The following is a 26,203-nucleotide window of genomic DNA, read 5'->3' as shown; positions in this document are numbered from 1 at the left end:
TATATATATATATATATATATATAGCAGAATCTGCGCTTAGCAGATCTGGATTTTATGCAAGCTCGAGCTCTAAGATTGTGTTTAGGAGCAGTAAGAACTTTCCCTGTGTGTGCAATCCAAGTTGAAGCAGTTTAAATGCCATTGTTATGTCGGAAACAGCTGGGGGCCACTTACTGGGTCAGCCTAATTAGGTTAGGTTATTTAGCATGGAGACAGCCATCCAACAAAAAGTGCACTGCAGACATGTTGGGAGAAGGAGAGGACACAAAAAGGAAATACTGGCTGGACAGGAGAGCAAATGACAAAAAAGTACTGTATATGATGAAAAGACTGTGGTTTGGCCAGACATATCTGAGTAGTAGGCCTATTAGACAAACTGTGTAGATATGTAATTACTTAAAATGAAGCACAGTAACAAGACGGATGATTTAATTAATGAATAGTATAGTTATAGTGTAAATATTGGCTAAATATAAATCAACAGTGGCAAAAGCATTAGGATAAAGGGAGCTGTTTATACGTAATTGAGAACAGAGTAGGTATGTTAAGACGTAGGGAACAACACAGAGAAAGAAAATAATACGTAGGCTGAGAATTGGGCACAGCAACCTTAAAAGTACACTATTCATCAAAGGAATACATCTAACGGGTCTTTGCAGCTATAATGTTGGGAAGGTTACTTTATCTAATACTTTGTCTTAGGTTACCGATTAAATGTTACCCTATAATGCTAGTGTAACTGTTTCAATTACTTTATCAAATTAATGTAACTTATTACCTTTAATATTACCTTTAATGACTTTTTTGATTACTTTTCTAAATTTCTAATGAATGTTTTCAACTGCTGACCATTTTCAAAAGACAGCTTCAGAGGCAGTTTAACTGGCAGGCGGGGGACACAGCAAATTCAAACAGAGAACCAATCAAAACATCAGAACAGCATCAAACTTTACTAAATGGCTGTGGCTGGAAAAGGCAAAGGTGCACATCAAAAACATGCAAAGCAACAAAATGAATATTATTTCACAGGTAGTCTATATTTTTACATAATATATTCAGATGTAACCCCAATGTAATCATTAACATTTTCATAAATAATTGTAATTTAGTTACACACATTTTTCCCAGTAACTGTAACTGTAACGGATTACAGTTACATTCATTTTGTTATTAAATTACGTAACTAAAATATATGTAAATAGTTATTCTCCAACATTGATTATATCCTTTTATTATGTAGTTAATGTACACATGAAAGACAAGGACAACAGAGCGGGTAGAGAACAACGTTAAAAGTATCAGAATGTGGAGACAGTGTTCCAGGGAGGAAATGGTTATTTAGTTTTTAAAGGACGACTGGACTGGAAAGGAGCTTTAAAGGAATGAACGATGAAGGAGAATAACCTGAAGGTGGCAGCAATGCAACATCGTGGATGCCAACTACCATAAAACCTTCAGAGAAGAAGACAAAACCAACGTCCCCCTGGCCCCCTTCTTCCGCGCATGCGCAGGTGCGGTTTTTCCGGGTACGACATGTAATATAAATAGGCTGGTGTACAATACGACAGTCGGTAGAATATACGAAACCAATGATTCCCATATGTCCAGTGGTCTCCTTCACCTATGGTGAGTATCTATAAAAACGTGGAGATAATATGACAGTTAACTAGACGCGTGTAACTTTAAAACTGTAGAAGCAATATTAAGATATTGACGTTAATGTAAAGTCCTGGATCGCTCATTTATGACTGGTGCTAACGGTTAGCCTAGCGTAATCCTGTTATGTCTGTCCTCCGCAGTGCCCAGCCGGCTTGGTGAAGATGCCAAAATGGCTACCGGCAATTACTTTGGATTCACCCATGGCGCTGCCGCTCAGTACAGGTACGGTGACCATACATACTCGGCTTTTCGGTAGCAATACGCTGCATAATGTTTTTGAGGTCAAACGCCAGCTGAGTTTGCAGCGGCCATGTACAGGCTGCACGGTTCCAGTGCTGCCATTGTTCAAGCTGGGGGAGGGGGCGGGTATCCCTCTGCTGCTGCAGCAGCTGGATGGAAACGGGAGATCAGACTGAAAATTGCACTGCGTTAAAAACACAAGGGGGTGCATTGATGCCCTGTATGAATCTAAAATAGCATACGTCCATAAAAGTTCCGTTACAGTAATACATCCATGAGTTTAAGGGCTTATTAGCAGGTTATCAGACACCAGAACACGACACAGCGGTGTAACTTCTGCTATTATGAGGACAGAATTTACAGTTTAAGTAAACGGTAGAAGGTGTGTGTGTGTGTGTGTGTGTGTGTGTGTGTGTGTGTGTGTTTTCTTTTTTAAAAGAAGCAATCTACCCCCAGGAATGTGCACTCTCAAACCATAAAGAGGCCAACTCCTGTGTCCTGGTGTTGCACCAAATTCTATCAGATTCTGTGTCTAATACCAAGCCATGCTCTCTTATTCTAAACCTAATAAAGTAGTTGTGGTGCCTAACCTTATGCAAATGTTTCTGGCAGAAAGCTCTTGGAGTTTAAAGGGGGGGATGCAATTCTGGAGAAACAATATGACCAATACCATGGTCTAGAGTGAACGACACAGCAAGCAATGTAACTAACATCCAAGGTGTGTTAAAATGATATACTGTATGAAAGAAGTGGACGTAGCCACCGTTGCGTCACCCATTGGTTTATGTACTTGAGTTTTTTTTTTTTTTTTTTTTTTTTTTGCAACCAAACACAAGATGTGGTGATATTTAGACGAGAGTGTGGCGCTAGTTAGCTTGGTTAGCAAGGTGCACCCGTAATTCACATTAACTGTGATGGTAATTTAGGCTAGTTGGGGGTGTGAAAAGTCATACAAGGAAATGTACTGACAGAAACATTTACATTGACCCATAATAATAATAATAATAATTTTTTTCAAAACGCTGGTTAAATTTACACAGAGAATCAGATAGGAGTTGCCTTTGTCTTTATCAACAGGTTGCCATGGCAGCATCTTGTCAATCACAAGGTAGCCACGCCTTAAAGCATACCCTGCTTTCTGGTCCATTTTCCTGTAAATGAGTCTGTAATTTACTAAATGAACATCATGCTGTGTTGAAGAAGACATGAAACAATGACTGAGACCATGAAATCATTAGGAAATTGTTAACTGAGGTAACAAATCAGCTGAGAAGTAGAAGTAGTCTATTTGTAGAATTCAGAATCAGTAAGTCTAAATGGGGCTGGACATAACGATTATTTTTCAAGTCGATAATCTAACGCCAGAAAAAAGAGAAATGTTGCTTATTACTCGATTAACATACCAATTTATCTGCTGTGCAGCTTTCATACAGAGAGGACAAGATGGTCAGCTGTGTAATTTACAAACGCCATGTTTTATTCGGCGCACACTCGCTGAAACATGACCTTAAGGTATGCTCGCGGGGAGGGGCTTATGCTCCAATGTGGTAGTGAATTCTTGACGTCATCATGCACTCTTGATATACACTATGTTAGAAACGGATGTGTTAAGAGTTTTTATTAAGTTGTAAGGAAGTGCTGAATATCTAGCAGTATCTCCGCCATTGTCATGATGTTTCATTGTTCAGTGTTTCCCCTAAGATTTTTTTCAGAGGGGGTGGTTGACCCCTCAAAACTACTAGTTCTGCGGAGCAGGATGTTACGGATTCATGGTGTCATCAGTGCTTCGCACTTATTTTAGCCTGTTTCGGTTCGCCACCTATTCTGTTCCTCTTCAACATTTTTATTGCTAAAGTTACGACTTCCTGATGGAGTTTGCTACAGTTATGCTACATTCAGATATGTGACATCTGTTAAAATTCCGTTAAATTTTTTGCCAGAATCTGTTTTCCATAAAACAAATTCTGTGTTTTAAGCACCTTTTTTGTGGTGAATAAAATTTTAACAATTAAATGAGAAAATATTACAAATTGAATCAATATAATTTTTTTTTATGTATAATGAAGATACGATGTATTCAAATGCATGTGCAATTATTTATGGGGACAATTCACAATAAATATTGGCTACTGCAACATTAGGATGTTAAAATAGGCTATTAGAATAACATTTACTAAGAACAATTCAACCTCTACAATGACTGACCAAAGGTATGTTTTTAATTTTATATTTAATTTTATTTTTTTAACCGATTATCAGACTCTGCCCACACAGCCACGAAATGTACAACGAGCTTGCATCTGCTGATATGGCTTAACTTCTGAGTTAAGTGAGATCTTGCCAGTACGCTGATCACGATATGACGGCTCGTGTGTCTGCGGGAGCTGCTAAGCCCCGCCCACGCTTAAACACACAGACACTGGTGTTATTGTTGACAGGGCTAAAGTTCTCCAGTGCTGTGCCGGAATTCCGGCACGGGGCAATTTGTATTTGACAATATACTGTCAGTGAAAAATATTCTTGCGTATTTTTTTTTTTTTTTTTAACTGTTGCTTGATAGGTGTGTGAAGCGCCAGTCCTCCTCTGCACAATTGGTGGTTCGGTGTCTTTGTCCGCATATTCATGACAGAAAAGGGGACTGGTACTTCCTGACTACATGGACATTCATTGGCTAATGTAGGCTGTCGACAGGGGATGGAAGTTTCTATGGAGTCAATTAAGGTATACGTGTAGAAGCTTTTTTTCTTAGTTGTAGTTAGGCTGATATAAAACGACGCAACAGCAGTCCATGTGGGACTGGGGCGGCTGTGGCTCAGGAGGTAGAGCGGGTTGGCCGTTAATCGGAAGGTCTGCGGTGCAATCCCTGGTTGCGTGTCGAAGTGTCCTTGGGCAAGATACTGAACCCCGATTTGCCCCTGGCGGCTGTTCCGCAAGTGTATGGATGAGTGTGAATGTTAGTTTCCGTTTGAACACTTAGGCTCAGTGTATGAATGTGTATGACTGGTGAATGCAGATGTAGTGTAAAAGCGCTTTGATTGGTCAAAGACTAGAAAGGCGCTATACAAATACGGAGCATTTAGATGTGTATTTATTGATATAATAATGCTTTTTGGACTAAATATTTTATTGGATTATATGGATATTTGCCAACGTAACAAGGCCATTTATGTTGGAATGTAATCCTTCGGTGGACTACAGCTCCAATGGTATCAACTTTGATTACAGGCAGTGCTTGAAGTGGGCCACCGTTACTAGTACTTCTACATTTTACTCTTTGGCTTACCGGGACTCTTCTTGAATACCGGCACGTGCCTTCTCCATATCAGGTTCTCTGGGCTCTATTTGGCGCTAATCGCTTCTCGCCTGACTGCTAATCTCTGTCGCCGGAGACAGAGCAGGGAGAAGCTCGGGTGCCTTTCATGCAGCTGTGTACAGGAAGTTGCTGTCAAAGTAACTTTACGTGAACCAACCAATCACAGCCTGGAGGTCGCGGGAGTTTTAAAAAAAGTTGAAGCGCTACAGCAAACTGAATGCAAAAAAAAATGTTGAACTTGTTGTTCTGTATGAATGATTATTGACAAGTTGGTACTTAGCATTAACTAATTAGAGACTGACCACCATGGAGAATCTTTCTTACACAAGGATTTAATAAACGAAATCACCCACAGAAATGAAACTGCCGTCCAACTGGAATTAATATTATGCTAGTGGTAAGCTTTCTACACTGAACAAAATTATAAACGCAACACTTTTGTTTTTGCCCCCATTCATCATGAGCTGAACTCAAAGATCTAAGACTTTGTCTATGTACACAAAAGGCCTATTTCTCTCAAATTATTTGTCAATCTGTGTTAGTGAGCACTTCTCCTTCTGCCTTCATAATCTGTGAAGACCATGTGTGAATTCAAATGTTAATAGGCTATTTTGGAATACTTACTAGTAACTAATAAATAGATACTAGTATCTAAATAATGGATAGTAGTAGCCACCCCCTGTCTTTGTCCCAATTTATCACACATCCACCACTCATGTGGCCAAGCATGCTCACTCTGATGCACACTACACACACTCCATCACAAAAGCAGTGATCTGAAAAGTTGCGACTGGCCAACTAACCTTTGACCTTTCTCATTTGTATTGCCCTACCAGTCAGCAGCCAGCTCCTGGGGTGGCATACACGCACCCCACCACAGTGGCCAGTTACACAGTTCATCAAGCACCGGTGGCGGCACACACTGTAGCAGCAGCCTACGCTCCCACTGCGGCCACAGTGGCTGTAGCAAGGCCTGCGCCCGTCGCTGTGGCGGCTGCTACCGCTGCAGCTTATGGAGGATACCAGCCAACCCATGCTGCTACTGACTACGGATACCCTCAGCGCCAGCCTGAAGTCCCACCACCACCACCTCCGGTCACCTCTCAGAACTACCAGGTATACCACAAGTTTTTACCTTTTTTAAAGGCTGCTATACAGATGGCAGACACTTTCTAAGAACTCATTTTTGTCAATTTGATCACATCAGTTTGCATGTGTGTTCTGAGGGTGGGCTGGGGACCAGATGTTCTGCCTTCATAATCTGTTGAGGACCATGTGTGAGAGGAGTAAAGAAACCAGAACATATTCACATTTGAGAAGCTGGACTGAGAGCATTTTTCTTTAAAAAAAATAAATAAATAAAAAAGTGACTCAAACCGATTAATCCATTATCCCAATATTTGACAATAAATGTAATAGTCCACAACTAATTATTTGATTAATTGTTGCAGCTCTAATAAATTGCATGCTGGTAATTTAAATATTACATGCCTACATTTGTTAGAATGAACTGAGTAACGCTACAAAGTATCATATAATGTGATAGACTGTAAATCTGAGACGCAACAGCTCCATTATTTGTGTAGTTCTATTTTTGAATAGATTATCTTTTTATAAACCCTTTTTTATTTGACCTGTTTATTCCCTTATTGATGGATTAATATATCTTTTGTAAACTCGTTTAATAATTTTAGTTTTTATTGCCCAGTAGAGCAGTGCCCGTTCAGAGCGGACTGATTGCTTGGCAAGTTGACCACACAGCAGAAGTTCTGTCAGACTCCTCACTTGTCTCACTAAATGTAACTTCTTGAAAAACAACGGGTCGGGTAAAAATGTTTAGGTGCTATGGAAAGGACTGGAAATGTACTCTAAAGTTCATATGATGCAGCATAATGTACATTTCTCCACCACAAATTCTAGTCTCCGCTGTAATTCATCCCAAAGGTGTTCTATCGGGTTAGGTCAGGACTCTGTGCAGGCTAGTCAAGTTCTCCACACCAGACTAGCTCATCCCTGTCTTTATGGACCTTGCTTTGTGCACTGGTGTACAGGCATGTTGGAACAGGAAGGGGCCATCCCCAAACTGGTGGGAAAAGTCGGGAGCATGAAATTGTCCAAAATATCCTGGTATGCTGAAGCATTAACAATTCCTTTCACTAGAACTAAGGGGCCAAGCCCAACCCCTGAACCCCTGTGCGCCTCAGCATGCGTTGACCCTGCTCTGATTTTTATGTGGCCTTCCAATTCATGGCTGAGTTTCTGTTGTTGCAAATCGCTTCCTCTTTCTTATAATACCACTAACAGTTGACTGTGGAATATTTAGTAGTGAGGAAAGTTTTGTAGAACTGTACACCTGAATTTAATGATTCAGAGGGGTGTCCTAAAACTTTTGGCAATATAGAGTACATGCCTCCCCATGGCAGCATCGGGAGCAATTTGGGGTTCAGTGTCTTTCCAAGGACGGTCGGACCTCCAAACCTCAGACCTTTACGGTTTTCCTCTGCAGGACTCCTACTCCTACGTGCGGTCCACAGCTCCAGCTGTAGCTTATGACAGTAAGCAGTACTACCAACAGCCCACTGCTACAGCTGCTGTCGCTGCTGCACCACCACAACCCAGCGTGGCAGATTCCTACTACCAGACAGGTATGCTAAATTCACATGTCTATGATTAAATGTCTATTCCTCGTATCACTGAAAAGTTGTGAAGTTTGCAGACGACACCACCATCATCGGCTGGATTTCAAACAACAATGAGACTTCATATCGGGAGGAAATTCATAATCTTGCATAGTGGTGCTCAGAGAACAACTTACTGCTCAGCGTCAGCAAAACCAAGGAGTTGATTGTTGATTTTTAGGAAGAAGGAGATAAAGAGAGGAGCTGATCGTTGATTTTAAAAAGAAGGAGATAAAGAGACACACTCCTGTCTACATAGTTTTGGGTTCCTGGAAATCGGCATCACTGGGAAGAGAGAAATTTCTGCTGCCACACCACCAGACTACAGAGCAGCCCCCCCCCCCCCCCCCCCCCCCCCCCCCCCCCCCCCCCCCCCCCCCCAACTATCACTCTTAATTCATACTCAGCACTGGTCCAGTGATAGTTTTTCTATTTACCATTTTTCATAATTAATTTATTAATGTATATTGTCTGTAGCAGAAGGGAGTTACTAGGGCTGTCCCCGACTAAGGATTTACATATTCGAATCAGAATCGTCAAGTCCTGCCTATAGTCCGCTTTAATCTTAGCTTAAACATACCTACTTTCAACTTTAATTTGAGGTAATTTACATCCACATCAGATGGACTGTTTTACAATTATTTTATGGGACCAAAAGGTATTGGTTAGTGGGGGTTTTCTCAGAAAGGGCAAATTGACAAAATGTTAGTGTTTCCTTGATGATCTTGAATAAACTTGTACAGTAAACAATGCCTAAGAAGATAACGGAGGGTACAATGGAACTTCCTTAAGATTCAGTCGTAGTTGACTTCAGGTGGTCACATGACGGCTAGGGCAACCAAACAAATCGTGTTTAAATAAAGATGTCAGTACAGAAATAATTTCAGCTATGACCTGATTTTATGCTACATGAAGTGGTTTTCCACAATACAGGAAGTGACCTTACTGATGGAATAAACGTGCAAATTGCCACCTGCAGATCTTCAGCTCAGTGGTGATCCTTTGCATTTTTTTTTTGTCAACATTCATAATTTCTGCTGACGGTGACAGTTTGGATTTTTTTTCACCTCTGAAAATGGCAATTTTTGATAACTGATCAGTCTACAGTACCTGTGGTAACAAACGCAGTATGTTTCTGGTCACTGCTAAAAAGCGACCTGTTTTGACAGCTGAGCAGCTTCATGTGGAGCAGTGGAAGTAGGATCTTTTTGTATTAACAGTAACTTAATCCAGCTCTCCTACAGCGTAAAGATGACAAACGGTAAACAGTGATGCTGGGAGCATGGGAATGTCAGATTCCTCCACTTCCGATAAAACAGACAGAGATAATTACTGTATGTAAGTAAGCTAAACATCCAGGGCCTGATCTGACTAGCATGTGCTAGCTAGTATAACAAAACTGTCTGAATTTATGTTCCCCATGTGCCGCAGACATAGTTGGCATATTATTTAGTTTGTACACATTCAACATTTATAGAAAACAATTGAGAGGTATGTGTATCAGTTTCTTATTTTTTTTTTTTTGTGTTCTTTTCTGTTTTTTCCTCTAGCCCCCAAACCAGGATATAGCCAGGGGGTAACATCATACACCCAGAGCCAGCAGACTCGACAGGTGACCGTGATAAAGCCAGCCGCTCCTAGTCCAGCCTCATCTACTTTCTCCATCTACCCAGTCACCTCCACTGTCCAACCTGTGGCTGCCGCCGCATCTGTGGTCCCATCTTACTCCCAAAGCCCAACTTACAGCACAAATGCTGTCACATACTCTGGTAAGCTTTGACACTCAATTGGCGGCTACCTAAAATGTCCTAAAAGATTGTTCTGGAAGCTTGATTTGCAGCCTTTAATTGTGCAAACAGACTAACATTTCAACACCAGTATGTCTTCATCAGTCAGAATGGATAAAGACTTGAAACAAGCAACGTGTGTGTGTGTGTGTGTGTGTGTGTGTGTGCACTTTCCTAACCTATCCTGGCCATTGTTGAAAGCTCCAGGCTTGTATTAACATGAAGGTGGCATGTAATTAAATGTAAAAAGTTAGTGTCTCCATAGTTGTACACAATTTGATGTCAGGTGTAGGCTTTTCTGTTCATCCAGGTCACATAAGCACAGACACAAATCAGAATTACAGACAGTTTAACAGTCCTGTAATGTCAAACAATATTATGTTTAGCAGTATACTTAATACTTTGGTTTATGACCAAATACCAGGAAAAACTGACATTCACATGTACCTGGTGTTACATTTGTTTTATCAATTGTAAACATGCTAAACCACCATTGTAAATGTGGTTAACATTATGCACATAAACCTTTGCTTTTTCATGGAGCCTTTTCATAAGGCATTAAAATGGCAGAGCAGTGATTAGGTTATAAGTAAGCATTGGTTCATCCTTTTCCAGGAACCTCATACTCTGGCTATGAGGCAGCAGTTTACTCTGCAGCCTCCAGCTACTACCAGCAGCAGCAACAGCAGAAGCAGGCGGTGGCAGCTGTAGCAGCGACTGCAGCATGGACGGGGAACACTTTCACCAAGAAACCCCCCTTTCAGAGTAAGCAGCTCCGGCCCAAACAGCCGCCCAAACCCCCTCAGATCCACTATTGTGATGTCTGTAAGATCAGCTGTGCTGGCCCACAGGTGAGTTCACTATAGCCCACAATGACAGCATTTTGTCAAATTTTTGCATTTGTTATCAATAAAATTATGAACAAAAAATGTGCATGCAAGCTTTAAGTGCAGATTTTTAACGAATTACACTCATATGCGTCAATATATAGCACCTTTTTGTTTTTCCGTTATGCATCTGTTGTGTAATCCTACAGGTCTCCACAGTGCCATGCCTGTCAGTAATGTAAAATATTAGAACATGTCTCAGACTGTAGTCTGCACATTATCATACAAAGTGTATTTTAAGATGTCACATTGGCTTTGGTCACTGCTGTGTGTCCCGTCTTTTCTCATCTAAGATGAATCACTTGTAGATGTGATGTCCATAAAGACTGAAGAGAGTCTCCATATCATATCTCACCCAGAGTTTTGCCTCAGCCTCATATTTAACAGACAGAATTCACCTTGCTGTGAGTCTAGAATATATACACTGCTCAAAAAAATAAAAGGAACACTAAAATAAAACATCCTAGATCAGAATGAATGAAATAATCTCATTAAATACTCCTTTCTTTTCATAGTTGAATGTGCTGACAACAAAAACAAATTGTCAATGGAAATCAAATTTATCAACCCATGGAGGTCTGGATTTGGAGTCACACTCAAAATCAAAGTGGAAAACCACACTACAGGCCGATCCAACTTTGATGTAACGTCCTTAAAACAAGTCTAAATGAGGCTCAGTAGTGTGGCCTCCACGTGCCTGTATGACCTCCCCTACAATGCCTGGGCATGCTCCTGATGAGGTGGCGGATGGACGGGCCAGTCCATAGCATCAATGCCTTCCTCTTGCAGGAACTGCTGACACACTCCAGCCACATGAGGTCTAGCATTGTCTTGCATTAGGAGGAACCCAGGGCCAGCCGCACCAGCATATGGTCTCACAAGGGGTCTGAGGATCTCATCTGGGTACCTAATGGCAGTCAGGCTACCTCTGGCAAGCACATGGAGGGCTGTGCGGAGGAGGATGTTGCAGGCAGCAGAAAGTTCTCCATGGCGTCTCCAGACTCTGTCACGTCTGTCACGTGTGCTCACTGTGAACCTGCTTTCATCTGTGAAGAGCACAGGGCGCCAGTGGCGAATTTGCCAATCTTGGTGTTCTCTGGCAAAGGCTGTAAGCACAACCCCCACCTGTGGACATCGTGCCCTCATACCACCCTCATGGAGTCTGTTTCTGACAGTTTGAGCAGACGCATGCACATTTGTGGCCTGCTGGAGGTCATTTTGCTCCTCCTTGCACAAAGGCAGAGGTAGCGGTGCTGCTGCTGGGTTGTTGCCCTCCTATGGCCTCCTCCAAGTCTCCTGATGTACTAGCCTGTTTCCTGGTAGCGCCTCCATGCTCTGGACACTACGCTGACAGACAGCAGACCTTCTTGCCACAGCTCGCATTGATGTGCCATCCTGGATGAGCTGCACTACCTGAGCCACTTGTGTGGGTTGTAGACTCAGTCTCATGCTACCACTAGAGTGAAAGCACCGCCAGCATTCAAAAGTGACCGAAGCATAGGAACTGAGAAGTGGTCTGTGGTCACCACCTGCAGAACCACTCCTTTATTGGGGGTGTCTTGCTAATTGCCTATAATTTCCACCTGTTGTCTATTCCATTTGCACAACAGCATGTGAAATTGTTTGTCAGTCCAGTGTTGCTTCCTAAGTGGACAGTTTGATTTCACAGGAGTGTGACTGACTTGGAGTTACATTGTGTTAAGTGTTCCCTTTTAATTTTTTGAGCAGTGTACAATTGAAGTGCTAGAGTAGTCCTTCTAGTCTAAATTACTGTTGAGTAAAGATGGTCCCGACCCAATCAGCATAATGGGGGAAAATCCAAATTTATTTTATTTTTTGCAACTTCTAATCCTCCAATTCACAAGTTGCCTGAAATGTCCCATTATGCTTCATTGAAACACTGTCTTTTAACACGCGGTGATATGAACAAGTGAGTACACAAAATACCAGCAATCATATAGGATCAAACATCAGCAGAGCAGTTTTGGGTTGAAATATGGTTACCTTTTGATTTCCTCAGCACAGTCAAGTGTAGAACGCCTTAATGTAGATGAATAGATGTGTTTGGTTTTTTTTAGATTTGTAGTATAAAAATGACAGACAACTAATGGCTGTGTCCTTCAAAACATTGAATGCACAAGACTTACAAGGAGCATCTGGAAGGCCAGAAGCACAAGAAGAAGGAAGCTGCATTGAAGGTTTCCCAGAACAGCAGCAGCAGTGGTAGTGGTGGAGGGGTGTTGGCCCGCAATGCTCAGAACCAGCTCCGCTGTGAACTCTGCGATGTTTCCTGCACTGGTGCCGACGCTTATGCTGCCCACATCCGTGGAGCTAAGCACCAGAAGGTATGTATATGAGTAGGGTTGGGCAATAATGATTATTGCGATATAATTTCCCTCAATAACAATATGTTTGAATCGGGGGGGGGGAAAAGATTTTACTTGATTTTACTCATGCATATCTGTTGAAAAAAGACTTTATTAGGGGTCCAAGCACGAGTGGGGCTGGGAACCCTATTGCAATCACGCTCGTTTTATTATACTTGGCACAGTCTCTCTGGACGAAGCTAATACAGGCTTGTACTCCCCACATCGATAGACAAAAACTGTTCCGTTTATAAGCTAACAATAAGTTCTATAACCACAAGCCGCATTGACATCAAAGTTGAGCTGAATTGTTCAGGACGGTCTCTTGACTGCAGGCACCAAAGTTGACCCTAATGTGCCCATAGGTGGCACTGTTACTGCAGATTAAAGAGTTTAATAAAATAAAAAAAATCCCATTGCACATGCATTTTAGATCTCTATAACAACAAGTCTGACTGATACCAAATTTGGGTCATTTTGTTCCCCATGGGACCCTAATGACACCTGAGAAATCTAGTGTAATTTGGCTTAAAGGTGGCACTATAATCAAAGTTGAAATACCATGGGGAAGATCCTATTAATTTGAATGGGATTTTGAACCTACACACATTTTGCCTCATAACTACGCGCCACTACATCGCACGTTCATAAACCTTTATGTCTACGTGTTTGGGGGATGCTGCTGATTCGTATGGTATAGGACAGGGCTATATGGAATTTAGGTGGCGTTAATCGTATATCAAATAACCCTCCCATAGACGTATATATCCGTAACCGAAAGTCCCTATTCACCATAGGCCCCTGAAGTTGTAAGCGGGGTCCATGTTCTACCTTAGATTTGTTAAGTGAGCCACTGTTTGGCATCAAGTGTTAGTTAATTTGGATTTAAACTGTTCTTTATGGTCAAAAACAATCTGGTTTCTTCACCTTTCACTCAGGAGAAAAAAACAGCCTTTAAACCTGAAAGAAATGATTTGACATTTATCCTAAAAATTATTGCTATCGAATAATGAAATTTTTTATCAACATTTTTGGCCATATCGCACCAGCCCTACTGTAGATTTTAAGTGGGACATTCATCATTCGGTGGCTAAAGTGGTGTTAATCCATGTTAGATGGTAGTAAAACAAGACAGTCCTTGGGTGCAGCATCTGTTGTGTTCAAATAGTTCCTTTTGTTTGTTGCCAAACTTGGTTGTAAAATATCCCATAGCAACCAGCCATGCATTATCTGCACCCTCTTATCTGGTGCAGTGATGAGGGGACTGGAGCTCACACTGGATGAGAAAGAGAGACAACTATTCACATCTACAGAATGTGCAGTTAAGTTTCAACTACCGTGACCTGTATGTCTTTAGTTGGAAACAGGAGCACCCATTTATAAAAATAAAAAACCACACCATACAGATCATGCAAACTCCAAAGGGAAGGAGAGGACAACATGTACATCAGACAGAATAGAAAAGATGTGTACAAACCACAAAGCCTGGGGGGAAAAAAAAAAATCTGAAGTTATAAATACAACTTTATAAACAAAACATTCATCAGTTAAAATCAGGTAAAACATTAATCAATGAAATTGTTGGGAGTCAGCAGTCTACTGCATTGTGCTAAATGGAAACCTCAGACCTGCTGAATGTGCTCTTTCTTTACACTCCCCCACCATCATCTAAATTCTGATCTCTCTTCTCCAGGTTGTGAAGCTTCATACTAAACTGGGTAAGCCCATTCCCTCTACTGAGCCCAGTATGGTCACTCAAACATCATCCTCAACCACAGCTACTCTCAGCAAGGCCACCGCAGCTACCCTGAGCAGTTCCAGCACCGCCAGCTCTCAGTGCGTGGCTGCCGCCTCCTCCCCCGCCACCAGCTCCAGCGCCCCCTACCTGAAACCTGTCAACATAGTCAGCAGTGGTGTGGCCGGTGTCAAGAACCCATCAGCCAACAGCATCTCTGCTGCCAACTCTGCCTCTGCTGGGAAGAAAATCAACACCCCCAAGATCAATTTTGTTGGTTAGTAAGCACATGTTGAGGGTGCAGCATGTGTCTTCTTACTGTATTCCTTCATCTTCCTGAAATTCATGAAATATTATAACCAGTAGTTTTGCTAAAGTTTATAGTCCTGCCTTAACTGTTCAGGAACATTGCTGCTTGAATAGTCATGGTTGCTCACTGCAGTGCAAGTGTCCTTGACTTTGTTGCCTTTCTTTTGTCTTGTCTGTTTTTACTGCAATCCAACACACATTTTGGGTGTCACTTTAATCAACTCCTCCTGGCTTTGTTCATAATATCACTACAGGTGCTATAATTAAAATATCATCAAAAAGTTGATTTATTTCAGTAATTCCATTCAAAAAGTGAAACTTGTATAATGTATACATTCATTCCACACACTGATATATTTCAAGTGTTCATTCCTTTTTAATATTGATTAAAACTGACAACTAATGAAAACCCCAAAATAAGTATCTCAGGAAAATTAGAATATTGTGAAAAGGTTCAATATTGAAGACACCTGGTGCCACACTCTAATCAGCTAATTAACTCAACACCTGCAAAGGCCTTTTAAATGGTCTCTCAGTCTAGTTCTGTAGGCTACACAATCATGGGGAAGACTGCTGACTTGACAGCTGTCCAAAAGACGACCATTGACACCTTGCACAAGGAGGGCAAGACACAAAAGGTCATTGCTAAAGAGGCTGGCTGTTCACAGAGCTCTGTGTCCAAGCACATTAATAGAGAGGCGAAGGGAAGGAAAACGTGGTAGAAAGTGTACAAGAAATAGGGATAACCGCACCCTGGAGAGGATTGTGAAACAAAACCCATTCAAAAATGTGGGGGAGATTCACAAAGAGTGGACTGCAGCTGGAGTCAGTGCTTCAAGAACCACCACGCACAGACGTATGCAAGACATGAGTTTCAGCTGTCACATTCCTTGTGTCAAGCCACTCTTGAACAAGACACAGCATCAGAAGCGTCTCGCCTGGGCTAAAGACAAAAAGGACTGGACTTTTTTTTTTTTTTTTTTTTTTTCCTTTGGAAATCAAGGTCCCAGAGTCTGGAGGAAGAGAGGAGAGGCACAGAATCCACGTTGCTTGAAGTCCAGTGTAAAGTTTCCACAGTCAGTGATGGTTTGGGGTGCCATGTCATCTGCTGGTGTTGGTCCACTGTGTTTTGAGGTCCAAGGTCAATGCAGCCGTCTACCAGGAAGTTTTAGAGCACTTCATGCTTCCTGCTGCTGACCAACTTTATGGAGATGCAGATTTCATTTTCCAACAGGACTTGGCACCTGCACACAGTGCCAAAGCTACCAGTACCTGGTTTAAGGACCATGGTATCCCTGTTCTTAATTGGCCAGCAAACTGGCCTGACCTTAACCCTATAGAAAATCTGGGGTATTGTGAAGAGGAAGATGCGATACGCCAGACCCAACAATGCAGAAGAGCTGAAGGCCACTATCAGAGCAACCTGGGCTCTCATACCACCTGAGCAGTGCCACAGACTGATGGACTCCATGCCACGCCGCATTGCTGCAGTAATTCAGGCAAAAGGAGCCCCAACTAAGTATTGAGTGCTGTACATGCTCATACTTTTCAGTTGGCCAACATTTCTAAAAATACTTTTTTTGTATTGGTCTTAAGTAATATTCTAATTTTCAGAGAGATACTGAATTTGGGATTTTCATTAGTTGTCAGTTTTAATCATCACAATTAAATGAAATAAACATTGAAATAGATCACTGTGTGTAATGAATGTATACATTATACAAGTTTCCCTTTTTGAATGGAATTACTGAAATAAGTCAACTTTTTGATGATATTCTAATTATGACCAGCACCTGTATGTGAGCATATAAATGTTTGAGAGAAACGAGAAAACGTAAGTTTCTGGGGAATTTATTTGTGTTTTAAGATTTGAGTGTCAGTACTAGGTCATGTGTTGCAGTTGTGTACATTTAGATCTACTTATTAATTCTATAATGACATTTATATTAGGGATTTTAGTCTAGTTCTATTTAGGAAAAATTCTTTTTGTGAAGGCATTTAATCAGCCTTAAAAATACTGAGTTATTAGTTGTTTAGATATATTACTGTCTGTGCTGTATTGGGCTGCAAACTATGGAATTAATTTGCAACAACCAGGTTATTATACCTGGCATGGCAGTCATATTAACCATTATGACGATCACAGAGAAACCTCTCCATCAGATAATTCCTCCTCACTGATCCACCTTATAACTTTTTCACTTGTCTTTATTTGTTATTGAGGACATTTGACCGAAGTTCAGCAGGAGCGTTGTAAATGCTCCGTGATTTAACTATGTTGTCATTTCTTGAATACAGGTGGAAATAAATTGCAGACCACAGGGAAGATGGAAGAGGTAAGAACGGAGGCCAAAATGGAGGCTTCTAAGCCTCTGATGCCCTCTTCAGGTATTCAGGACCCCAAGTCTGAAGGTTCAGATTCTCTGTCTACATCAGCCCTGGCTGCGCTGCAGAGTGACGTGCAGCCTGTCGGTCATGACTATGTTGAAGAAGTAAGTTTTGACAGACCTGGGTATGGCCTAGAGCTAACCTTCACTTACTGAGCAGAAATGCATTTAAACCTTGAGTGTAATATGTGGAACGCATTCCTAGGTCCGAAATGATGAAGGCAAAGTCATCCGCTTCCACTGCAAGCTCTGTGAATGTAGTTTCAACGATCCAAATGCAAAGGAAATGCATCTGAAGGGTCGTAGGCATCGCCTGCAATACAAGGTTTGTAGCTGACATGTCATGCACCACTCTGCACATAGAAAGGTTATCTGTGTGAGGGTTACATAGCTTGAACTAACCTGTTTGCAGGAAGTCATCAACAAACAAGGGTATTTGGCTTTGCATTCATCATTGGCATGAATTAGTTACGGCACATGACGTATGCCTATTGACTCATGAGAAGGTGGTGGGGTGGGGACAGTGGTGGATCAAAGACCTCTTTCCTGATGTAATTCTATGCTTATGTGGTGAAACTACTGTGTTATTCTGGAAAGGGAACTTCTTGTGGAAAATGAGTGGAAGAAGTTTCATGAATAAATGCTTACAATACTCTAACCCACGGGACAGTCCACTGTATATCTCTTTCTGTATTGTGTGTGTGTGTGTGTAGAAAAAGGTGAACCCAGATCTGCAGGTGGAGGTCAAACCCAGTATCCGAGCCAGAAAGATTCAGGAAGAGAAGATGAGAAAGCAGATGCAGAAAGAAGAGTACTGGAGGAGAAGAGAAGAGGAAGAGCGCTGGAGAATGGAGATGCGGTATGGTTACGGTCATTTCTTGTTAATGGTTGTTAAGGAGGAGAGAGTGTGTGTGTGTGTGTGTGTGTGTGTGTAGTGGTGAATCTTGTATACATCTTGCAGGGTTTTTCCTGTATAGATAATTACACCTCTGTCAGATTTGGGCCAGCCTCCAGCTCTCAACAAAATTCAGCCAGTCATGGTGGACACTGTTTTCTAGTATTGCGTTTTGTGGATTTCTGTCATTTGTAACTGCACTTGCAGCATTATGTTGACGTGGCAACGCTGTATCATAATCAGCACAGTGCGCCAAGAAAGACGCTGCCAGAACTTTCAGAGAGGTAGAAGAGAAGTTTGTTTGTTTGTTTTTGTTCTTGGGTTTTTCTTTTTTTTTTTTTTTTTTATAAAGAGTCATCTGATTGGCTGGACTACAGCGTGGGGGTGCTGTAAACAGGACAGCGTTTCCTCTGGTAATGTCTTTGCTAAACAGCAAAAATAATTACTAAATGTTTTTATCAACTTTTTCCCCACTTCATCAAAAGACAAAAGTTCAAAGATATAGCTATAGAACATGATAGTGGTTTATTACAATACCTACACCTGAGGTGGCCATGTTCTCGGTCTTAAACAGAGCCATGTCATGTCACATGCTTGAGTAACAACAAATATTACTGCAGGGCTCAACGTTAAACTTTTTTGCAACTGGCCCCACCGGGCTAGTGGGTTTGTAACTTACTGGCCTGAAGACATTTTTTACTGGCCCTTCTTCCAAAAGTTTTTTTATCAGTGTTACAACAAAACCAAAGACTTAAGTTATGTTATACTGTTAACATGTTTAATCGGTTATTAAATGCATCCTGGATATAAAATAAAACTAAACTAAAATGTTATCACAGTTAAAATTATAAAAAGGCTAAAAACTATTTACTTTTAAAACAAAACATACTAACAGAGTCAAACATGACATGCGCTCTCTCCTGCTTGACAGCCATTTAATTAAGAAAATGTACACAGAGCAGAGGATACCAGTTGCCTACCATGGCAACCTGTCAATCACAAGGTAGTCCTGCCTAAAGGCATATGCTGCATTTTCGTCTATTTCCCCCTAAATGGGACCATAATTTACTCAATGAACATCATGTTGTGTTGAAGACTTGAAATAAGTGACTGAGACCATAAACTCATTATGAAAGTGTTTACTGAGGTAATAATTCAGCTGAGAAGTAGCAACATTTTACCATTATTTCTAATAGAACTGGACTTCTTTTTGCAACCAGCTGACTCGCCCCCTGCTGGCCGTTAGAGAATGCAGTTTTAAGTTCCGTCAGCATGGTTTCACTTTCAGACCCAGACGTTGCCGCTTGATCGAGATTGGAGAAATAACATTTGACAACCACTCGTCATGTAAATACAGATCTGGATTGGACAACGGCCATGAGCAGCAAAGCAACTGCAGGATGTTGAGGTTCAAATTATTACATCTATTTTTTTAAAATACTAATGTTTGTGCACTGGCCCAGTGAGTTGCTAGTTACTTTTTACTGGCCACAGTTATTGTCGAGCCCTGTACTGGGACATGACAGAAAGTTACAGATTAACATTAAATAGCCAGGTGTTCACATCAGCTGCACTGCAAAATGACCCTGAACTTTAAATAAAAGGAACAGCTGATGATATATTTGTGATATCATTATTAGAGGTATTAAAATTTGTTGCTTGTGTTTATTTGAGACGTGAACGTGATGAGGATGGGATCACCTCCGTCTCAATTTGAGCCAGGATAAACCCTGTCTTTGGCTATTGAAAAATACTACCTCAGAAGCAGGTACGCTTGGAGTAGATACTATGCCCATCTATCTAAAACTGGAACTAGTGTCTAAGTCAAGAACAGCCTTTTGGCAGTCCTTATAACCCTGCATTAAAATGATTCAAGATGTAGGGCTGTGGCTCAGGGAGGTAGAGCGGGTTGGCCGTTAATCGGAAGGTCTGCGGTTCAATCACTGGCTCCCACTGGTTGCGTGTCCTTGGGCAAGATACTGAACCCTGATTTGCCCCTGGCGGCTGTTCCGCCAGTGTATGAATGTGTGTGAATGTTAGTTTCTGTTTGAGCAATTAGGCTCAGTGTATGAATGTGTATGACAGACCACTCAAAGCGCATTCACCAAAGACTAGAAAGGCACTATACAAATACGGAGCATTTACATGTTTAGTTTGAGTAACAGATCCATGAGAAGCCAAAACCTATAAATCATTATGAGACACGTGTTTACAACTCTGGAAAGTTCACAGCAGCAGTTATTTTAGTTTGTGTTGTGACAGTAGTGTGGTAAACAATACAAAAATGGTGTTCATGTGACAAAGTACTCTACTAAGAGGGTCCGTGTACTTTGTCATTTGTGTTTCCGAAAATCCGTTGGCTGCAAAGTTCCAGGCATTTAACCTCCGTAGGGGTCGTCGTCGGGGTTACGTGGGTCTACTTGGCTGTCTTTTTGTTCTGTGTGTGGTTTTTTGTTTGTTTTCATCCACCATCTTGCATGCTTGTACAACTGTTTCTATTTCCAGGCGTTATGAAGAAGACATGTACTGGCGACGTATGGAGGAGGAGCAGCACCATCACTGGGATGAGAGACGTCGTTTACCAGACGGAGGATATCCACAGGGGCCTCCTGGTCTACTTGGAGTCCGGCCTGGCATGCCTGGCCTGCAGCCTCAGGGTCCTTTGGTAGGGCATGACTATTGTGCCTATGCACAAGAGCTATGTTGAACCCATTTATATACACAAAAGCGCACGAAGGTATGCATGTTGGGTTTTTTGCTAAAAGGAGGGACTGTACTCCTGTCTGCCTCTCCAAACTAGGGGCCTGCCGACTGCCATCTACTGTAGGTAATACTGTGACTAGGGATGCCATAAATTCAGTTGTTGATTCAGATACCTGTAAAATTCCACCATTCTCAATACCAATTTGATACCCCAGTAAAGAGAAACAATAAATGCCATGTACTTCAACATAAAATCTAGGGTTGGGCCTATAAACGATGCCTGACAGAAATCACATTGTTAAGCCGGCATCTTGATTGTTTGCCCCCCTGCAAAAAAGAGAATTCTCAATTTTTCACGTTATACCGTCCTGTGAATGCATGTTTTAATCCACACGGACATTTTTATTAAAATTAATTGTAAATCTACCTGCTTTGCACCTGCCTCGGACTTCTCTTGTCCCCACACTCAGACACTGACACACACCTACACCTCTGGGGGCCTGTATCACGAAGCGAGTTCAACATACCCCGGATATTTGGTTACCAACTCACTTTTTACTCACCTCCAGCTCTCTCTGTAGCTCAGACAATCCCTGCTACCTGTACCTACGTGTGCTAATCCATTATTTCACCCAGATTCTTTATTATAAAGAGAGCAATTATAAAGACAAACAACAATTGTTTCGTGTGTAGGTCCGTATCATTTCCCGTTTCACATTTCATGTGCGTCTTCTTGACAAAACGTGGTTTGGCGACCAGCGTCGGGTGACACAGCTGCTGTCAGCTCGTGTAGTGTGTGTGTGTGTGTGTGTGCCCCCCCTGTCACCGATCAGTCACATAATGTGAACACCACAGCGACTTCAAGACGCCCGTCACAAGACGGCAAGTTGTGTAGTGTGAACAGCACGGCAATCGGCCGACGCTGAAAGTCGTGTAGTCTGCACAAGCCTTAAATGAACAGACATAGTCTATAATAATGCCTTGATTTGATGTGTTCATATGGCATATATGAAAATACACTGAACAAATTATAAACGCAACACTTGTGTTTTTGCCCCATTCATCATGCGCTGAACTCGAGATCAAAGACTTCCTCTATGTACACACACCTATTTCTCTCAAATATTATTCACAAATCTGTGTTAGTGAGCACTTCTCCTTTGCCGAGATAATCCATCCACCCCACAGGTGTGCCATATCAAGATGCTGATCAGACAGCATGGGTAATGCACAGGTGTGGCCACAAAAGGCCACTCAAAAATGTGCAGTTCCATCACACAGCCATGCCACAGATGCAATTGCAATTGGCATGCTGACTCCAGGAATGTCCACCAGAGCTTTTGCCTGTGAATTGAATGTTAATTTCTCTACCATAAGTCTCCAAAGGTGTTTCACAGAATTTGGCTTTACATCAAACGATTGCAGACCACGTGTAACCACACCAGCACAGGACCTCCACATCCAGCATCTTCTGAGACCAGTCACCCGGACAGCTGCTGCAATGAAACTCTGGTTATGCAGTCGGTTTGCATAATGGCGATGTGTTGCACTGCATGAGGCAAATGGTGGTCAAACCAGATATTGACAGGTTTCCTCCCAATACAGTGAAACTGCACATTTTCAACTGGCCTTTCATAGTGGCCAGCCTAAGGCACACCTGTGCAATACTTATGCTGTCTGATCAGCATCTTGATATGCCACACCTGTGGATGGATTATCTCAGCCAAGGAGAAGTGATCACAAAAGTTTCTTGATTTTGACAAATTTATGAACAATATTTGAGAGAAATGGGCCACTTTGAGATTTTGTTGAAATGTAAAGTGCATTATAAATTTTATTATTTTGTGTCCATAGAGAAAGTCTTAGATCTTTGAGTTCAGCTCATGATGAATGGGGCAAAAACAAAAGTGTTGTGTTTTATAATTTTGTTCAGTGTATTAGCCTTATTCTTTCAGCTCGGCTGTGTGTCGGTGTTTCCTCATTAAAAGCCTCGGGCATTGAATTTGAATTGAAGACGTTGTTCCACCTCATTTTTAGGAACTTCTTCTCGTCACTTCAAAAATGCGATTAATTCATTTAACACACTCAAAAGTGTTCCAAACATTGTTCTTAATTAACTTCAAGCACTAAAATAAAGCAATAAAATGTGCTGAAATAGTGGTTGAAAGACTGAATCTCAACATTTAGGCTACTGAAAGCTCACGTCATTACCTGCGCCCACATCGCAAAAGGTGGGGCAGAACATGACCAGTCTCTGTGATGGCCTAGAAGAAAGCTACTAAATTAAAATAAACGGCCTACGTTCATATTAAAATTAATTTCAATATCCCAACTAAACTGCTCATAATATTCAGCCTCACATAAGAAAAAGAAAACCCATTTATTTTAACAGCTGCAAAAGGCTGTGTGAAAAGGACTGGGGAGGAAATAAAAAAAAATAAATAAATAAACACATTTCAAAGCAGTAAGGCAGCTTACTGCAGAAACCTGTACAATAGTCGCTTACAAGGCTTTCAGTCTCTGTAAGATGAAATCGCTATACAAACGTTTCTGTATAATCACAGCAAACAAAGGCAGTCTTTTTTAAAAAAAATAAAAGTCTGTGGGATCTCCTACAGATGGTAATGTCATTTTTCCAAGAGAGCTGATTGGTCAGTAGGCGGTGCTTTCATAGAGTTGATCTCTTATCTGGAACATAACCGGAGCAGGTCAGCCGTTCAGTATACGTTACCTTGCCGATCTACCCCGGTAAGAAGTGAACCACCTTTGTGGTACTGAAAACCCAGGGTTAACCCCGAAGTTATCTGAATAAGCTCAAATCCTGCTTCATGGTGCTGGCCCCTGGTCTCTCACTGTAAACACACCAGCGCTCTCTCTCTCGTGTTCTCTCTCTCTCTCTCTCTCTCGTGTTCTCTCTCTCTCTCTCTCTCGTTCTCTCGTTCTCTCTCTCTCTCGTTCTCTCTCGTTCTCTCTCTCGTTCTCTCGTTCTCGTTCTCTCTCGTTCTCGTTCTCGTTCTCTCTCTCTCGTTCTCGTTCTCTCTCTCTCTCTCGTTCTCTCTCTCTCTCGTGTCACCCAAAAGAACAGGAGTCTTCTCTTTTTTTTTTTTTTTTTCCAGAGTTTTTCACAGCAGCAGGTGCGCCCGCATGCTGGTTGTTAATGATGCAGCCTATCAAACGACCAAAACCAACATTTCCACTATAGTGTCTACTGTTGCTTTACCTAGTCTGTGCTTGTAAAATATGCACCGTGTCTGCATAACGTAATTGTGAACACATGCCTTTTATAAGAAGACCGCTACTGCCACCACCCCTGTCCCAACCGATGTGTGGTTTTTTTTATTTTTATTTTTTTTGTAGATATTTTATAGACCTCGCTCAACCCTAATACAATCCTTTTTAATAAAAACAATTGAACATCTTTACAATCTCTGTTGTCTGAGATTTTCTATTTAAAAACGAAACATTATTGATGATTTGAAATGATTGTATTGCACTTTTAAGACGTTCCCTAACTCTACCTACAGTAAGAGGCATGTTGGACAGACATTCAGTTCTTAGTGCTGCAAACTGCATCGTCATCTTTGGTGATTTTCAGGTGACCTAAACTGTTAAACATCTGCAGCTGCAAAACTAATTTCACCCCAGTCTTTTAAGTCTGGTAAGACGTAGTTTTAAGGGGGTGTTTGGCATGAAGGAACTACAAATTGTTTTTGCTATGCAGCCTTATATAATGACTTATAGACTACCTTGTGCCGCGTAATAATGCAATGTGCCCTTATGATTAAAAATATAAATGCTCCGTACTTGTATAGCGCCTTTCTAGTCTTTTCGACCACTCAAAGCGCTTTTACACTACATCTGCACCAGTCATACACATTCATACACTGAGCCTAATTGCTCAAACAGAAACTAACATACATACAATGGCGGAACAGCCGCCAAGGGCAAATCGGGGTTCAGTATCTTACCCGCTCTAACTCTTAAGCCACAGCCGCCCTGGATTACAGCGGTTTGTTTTAAGCTTTAGTTTTGATGCGCTTGATTCTTTGTCTCTTTCAGCCCCCACGTCGGCCTGATTCTTCAGATGACCGCTATGTCATGACTAAGCATGCAGCCATCTACCCCTCAGAAGATGAGCTCCAGTCTATCCAGAAGATTGTGTCGATCACAGAACGTGCCCTCAAACTGGTCTCGGACATAATTACAGACCAGGACAAAGCCAAGGAAGAGGACAAAGAAAAGAAGGAACCCTCTAAAGACAGGTGTGATATCCGGGCTACATATTTCAGACTGTCTACTGAATGCAAGAACATTAGAATGGTTAGCGTCCCATTGCATAGAAATACATTTTCTTATCCTCAAGTAAAGTAAGTGCTGTACTTTGAAACATAGTCGTGCACAGGTCCAGATTTTGCAGACCCTCAGTACCAGAACCGGCTCTTTATCCCCAAACCATAAACATATGCTCAGTTATGTGGAGTTTGCTGCATTTATATCCAGCGTTCATTTAAATGCAAATTAAAATGCAACTTTCTGTGCCTTTTTAATCCGGGCAGGACTCCCTGCAGAGTCTGAGAGTTAGATTAATGTGTCACTTACAGTGGGTACGGAAAGTATTCAGACCCCTTTAAATTTTTCCACTCTGTTTCATTGCAGCCATTTTCCAAAAATCAAAAGTTCATTTTATTTCTCAGTAATGTACACTCAGCACCCCATCTTGACAGAAAAAAACAAATGTAGAAATTTTTTCAAATTTATTAAAAAAGAAAAACTGAAATATCACATGGTCATAAGTATTCAGACCCTTTGCTCAGTATTTAGTAGAAGCACCCTTTTGATCTAATACAGCCATGAGTCGTTTTGGGAAAGATGCAACAAGTTTTTCACATCTGGATTTGGGTATCCTGCCATTCCTCCTTGCAGATCCTCTCCAGTTCTGTCAGGTTGGATGGTAAACGTTGGTGGACAGCCATTTTCAGGTCTCTCCAGAGATGCTCAATTGGGTTTAAGTCAGGGCTCTGGCTGGGCCATTCAAGAACAGCCACAGAGTTGTTGTGAAGCCACTCCTTCGTTATTTTAGCGGTGCGCTTAGGGTCATTGTCTTGTTGGAAGGTAAACCTTCGGCCCAGTCTGAGGTCCAGAGCACTCTGGAAAAGGTTTTCGTCCAGGATATCCCTGTACTCGGCCGCATTCATCTTTCCCTCGATTGCAACCAGTCGTCCTGTCCCTGCAGCTGAAAAACA

At 41.6% G+C, this 26,203-nt stretch overlaps 1 protein-coding gene across 2 annotated transcripts in view; it reads left to right on the top strand.

Moving 5' to 3' along the window:
- Window positions 1-1,472: 1,472 nt before the first annotated feature.
- Window positions 1,473-26,203, top strand: part of zfr (zinc finger RNA binding protein) — a 35,139-nt gene continuing 10,408 nt past the window's right edge. The window contains exons 1-13 of one of the 2 annotated variants that reach the window (XR_006822416.1): window positions 1,473-1,627; window positions 1,801-1,882; window positions 6,050-6,329; window positions 7,720-7,858; window positions 9,442-9,660; window positions 10,294-10,529; window positions 12,707-12,910; window positions 14,625-14,943; window positions 17,274-17,467; window positions 17,568-17,687; window positions 18,076-18,221; window positions 20,763-20,922; window positions 25,020-25,222. Coding sequence is in view for 1 of the 2 variants with exons in the window: in XM_046034419.1 (XP_045890375.1) it covers window positions 1,591-1,627; window positions 1,801-1,882; window positions 6,050-6,329; window positions 7,720-7,858; window positions 9,442-9,660; window positions 10,294-10,529; window positions 12,707-12,910; window positions 14,625-14,943; window positions 17,274-17,467; window positions 17,568-17,687; window positions 18,076-18,221; window positions 20,763-20,922; window positions 25,020-25,222 (2,339 nt within the window). In the remaining variant the exon portion in view is untranslated. The remainder of the gene's footprint in view (window positions 1,628-1,800; window positions 1,883-6,049; window positions 6,330-7,719; window positions 7,859-9,441; window positions 9,661-10,293; window positions 10,530-12,706; window positions 12,911-14,624; window positions 14,944-17,273; window positions 17,468-17,567; window positions 17,688-18,075; window positions 18,222-20,762; window positions 20,923-25,019; window positions 25,223-26,203) is intronic. The other variant, XM_046034419.1, reaches the window with a different exon arrangement.

The sequence above is a fragment of the Micropterus dolomieu genome, linkage group LG21 (genome assembly GCF_021292245.1).
Source record: "Micropterus dolomieu isolate WLL.071019.BEF.003 ecotype Adirondacks linkage group LG21, ASM2129224v1, whole genome shotgun sequence".
In the NCBI taxonomy this organism is placed as follows: Eukaryota; Metazoa; Chordata; class Actinopteri; order Centrarchiformes; family Centrarchidae; genus Micropterus; species Micropterus dolomieu.
The sequence above is the reverse complement of the archived record's forward strand: the minus strand, read 5'-3'. Positions and strand labels throughout refer to the sequence as shown.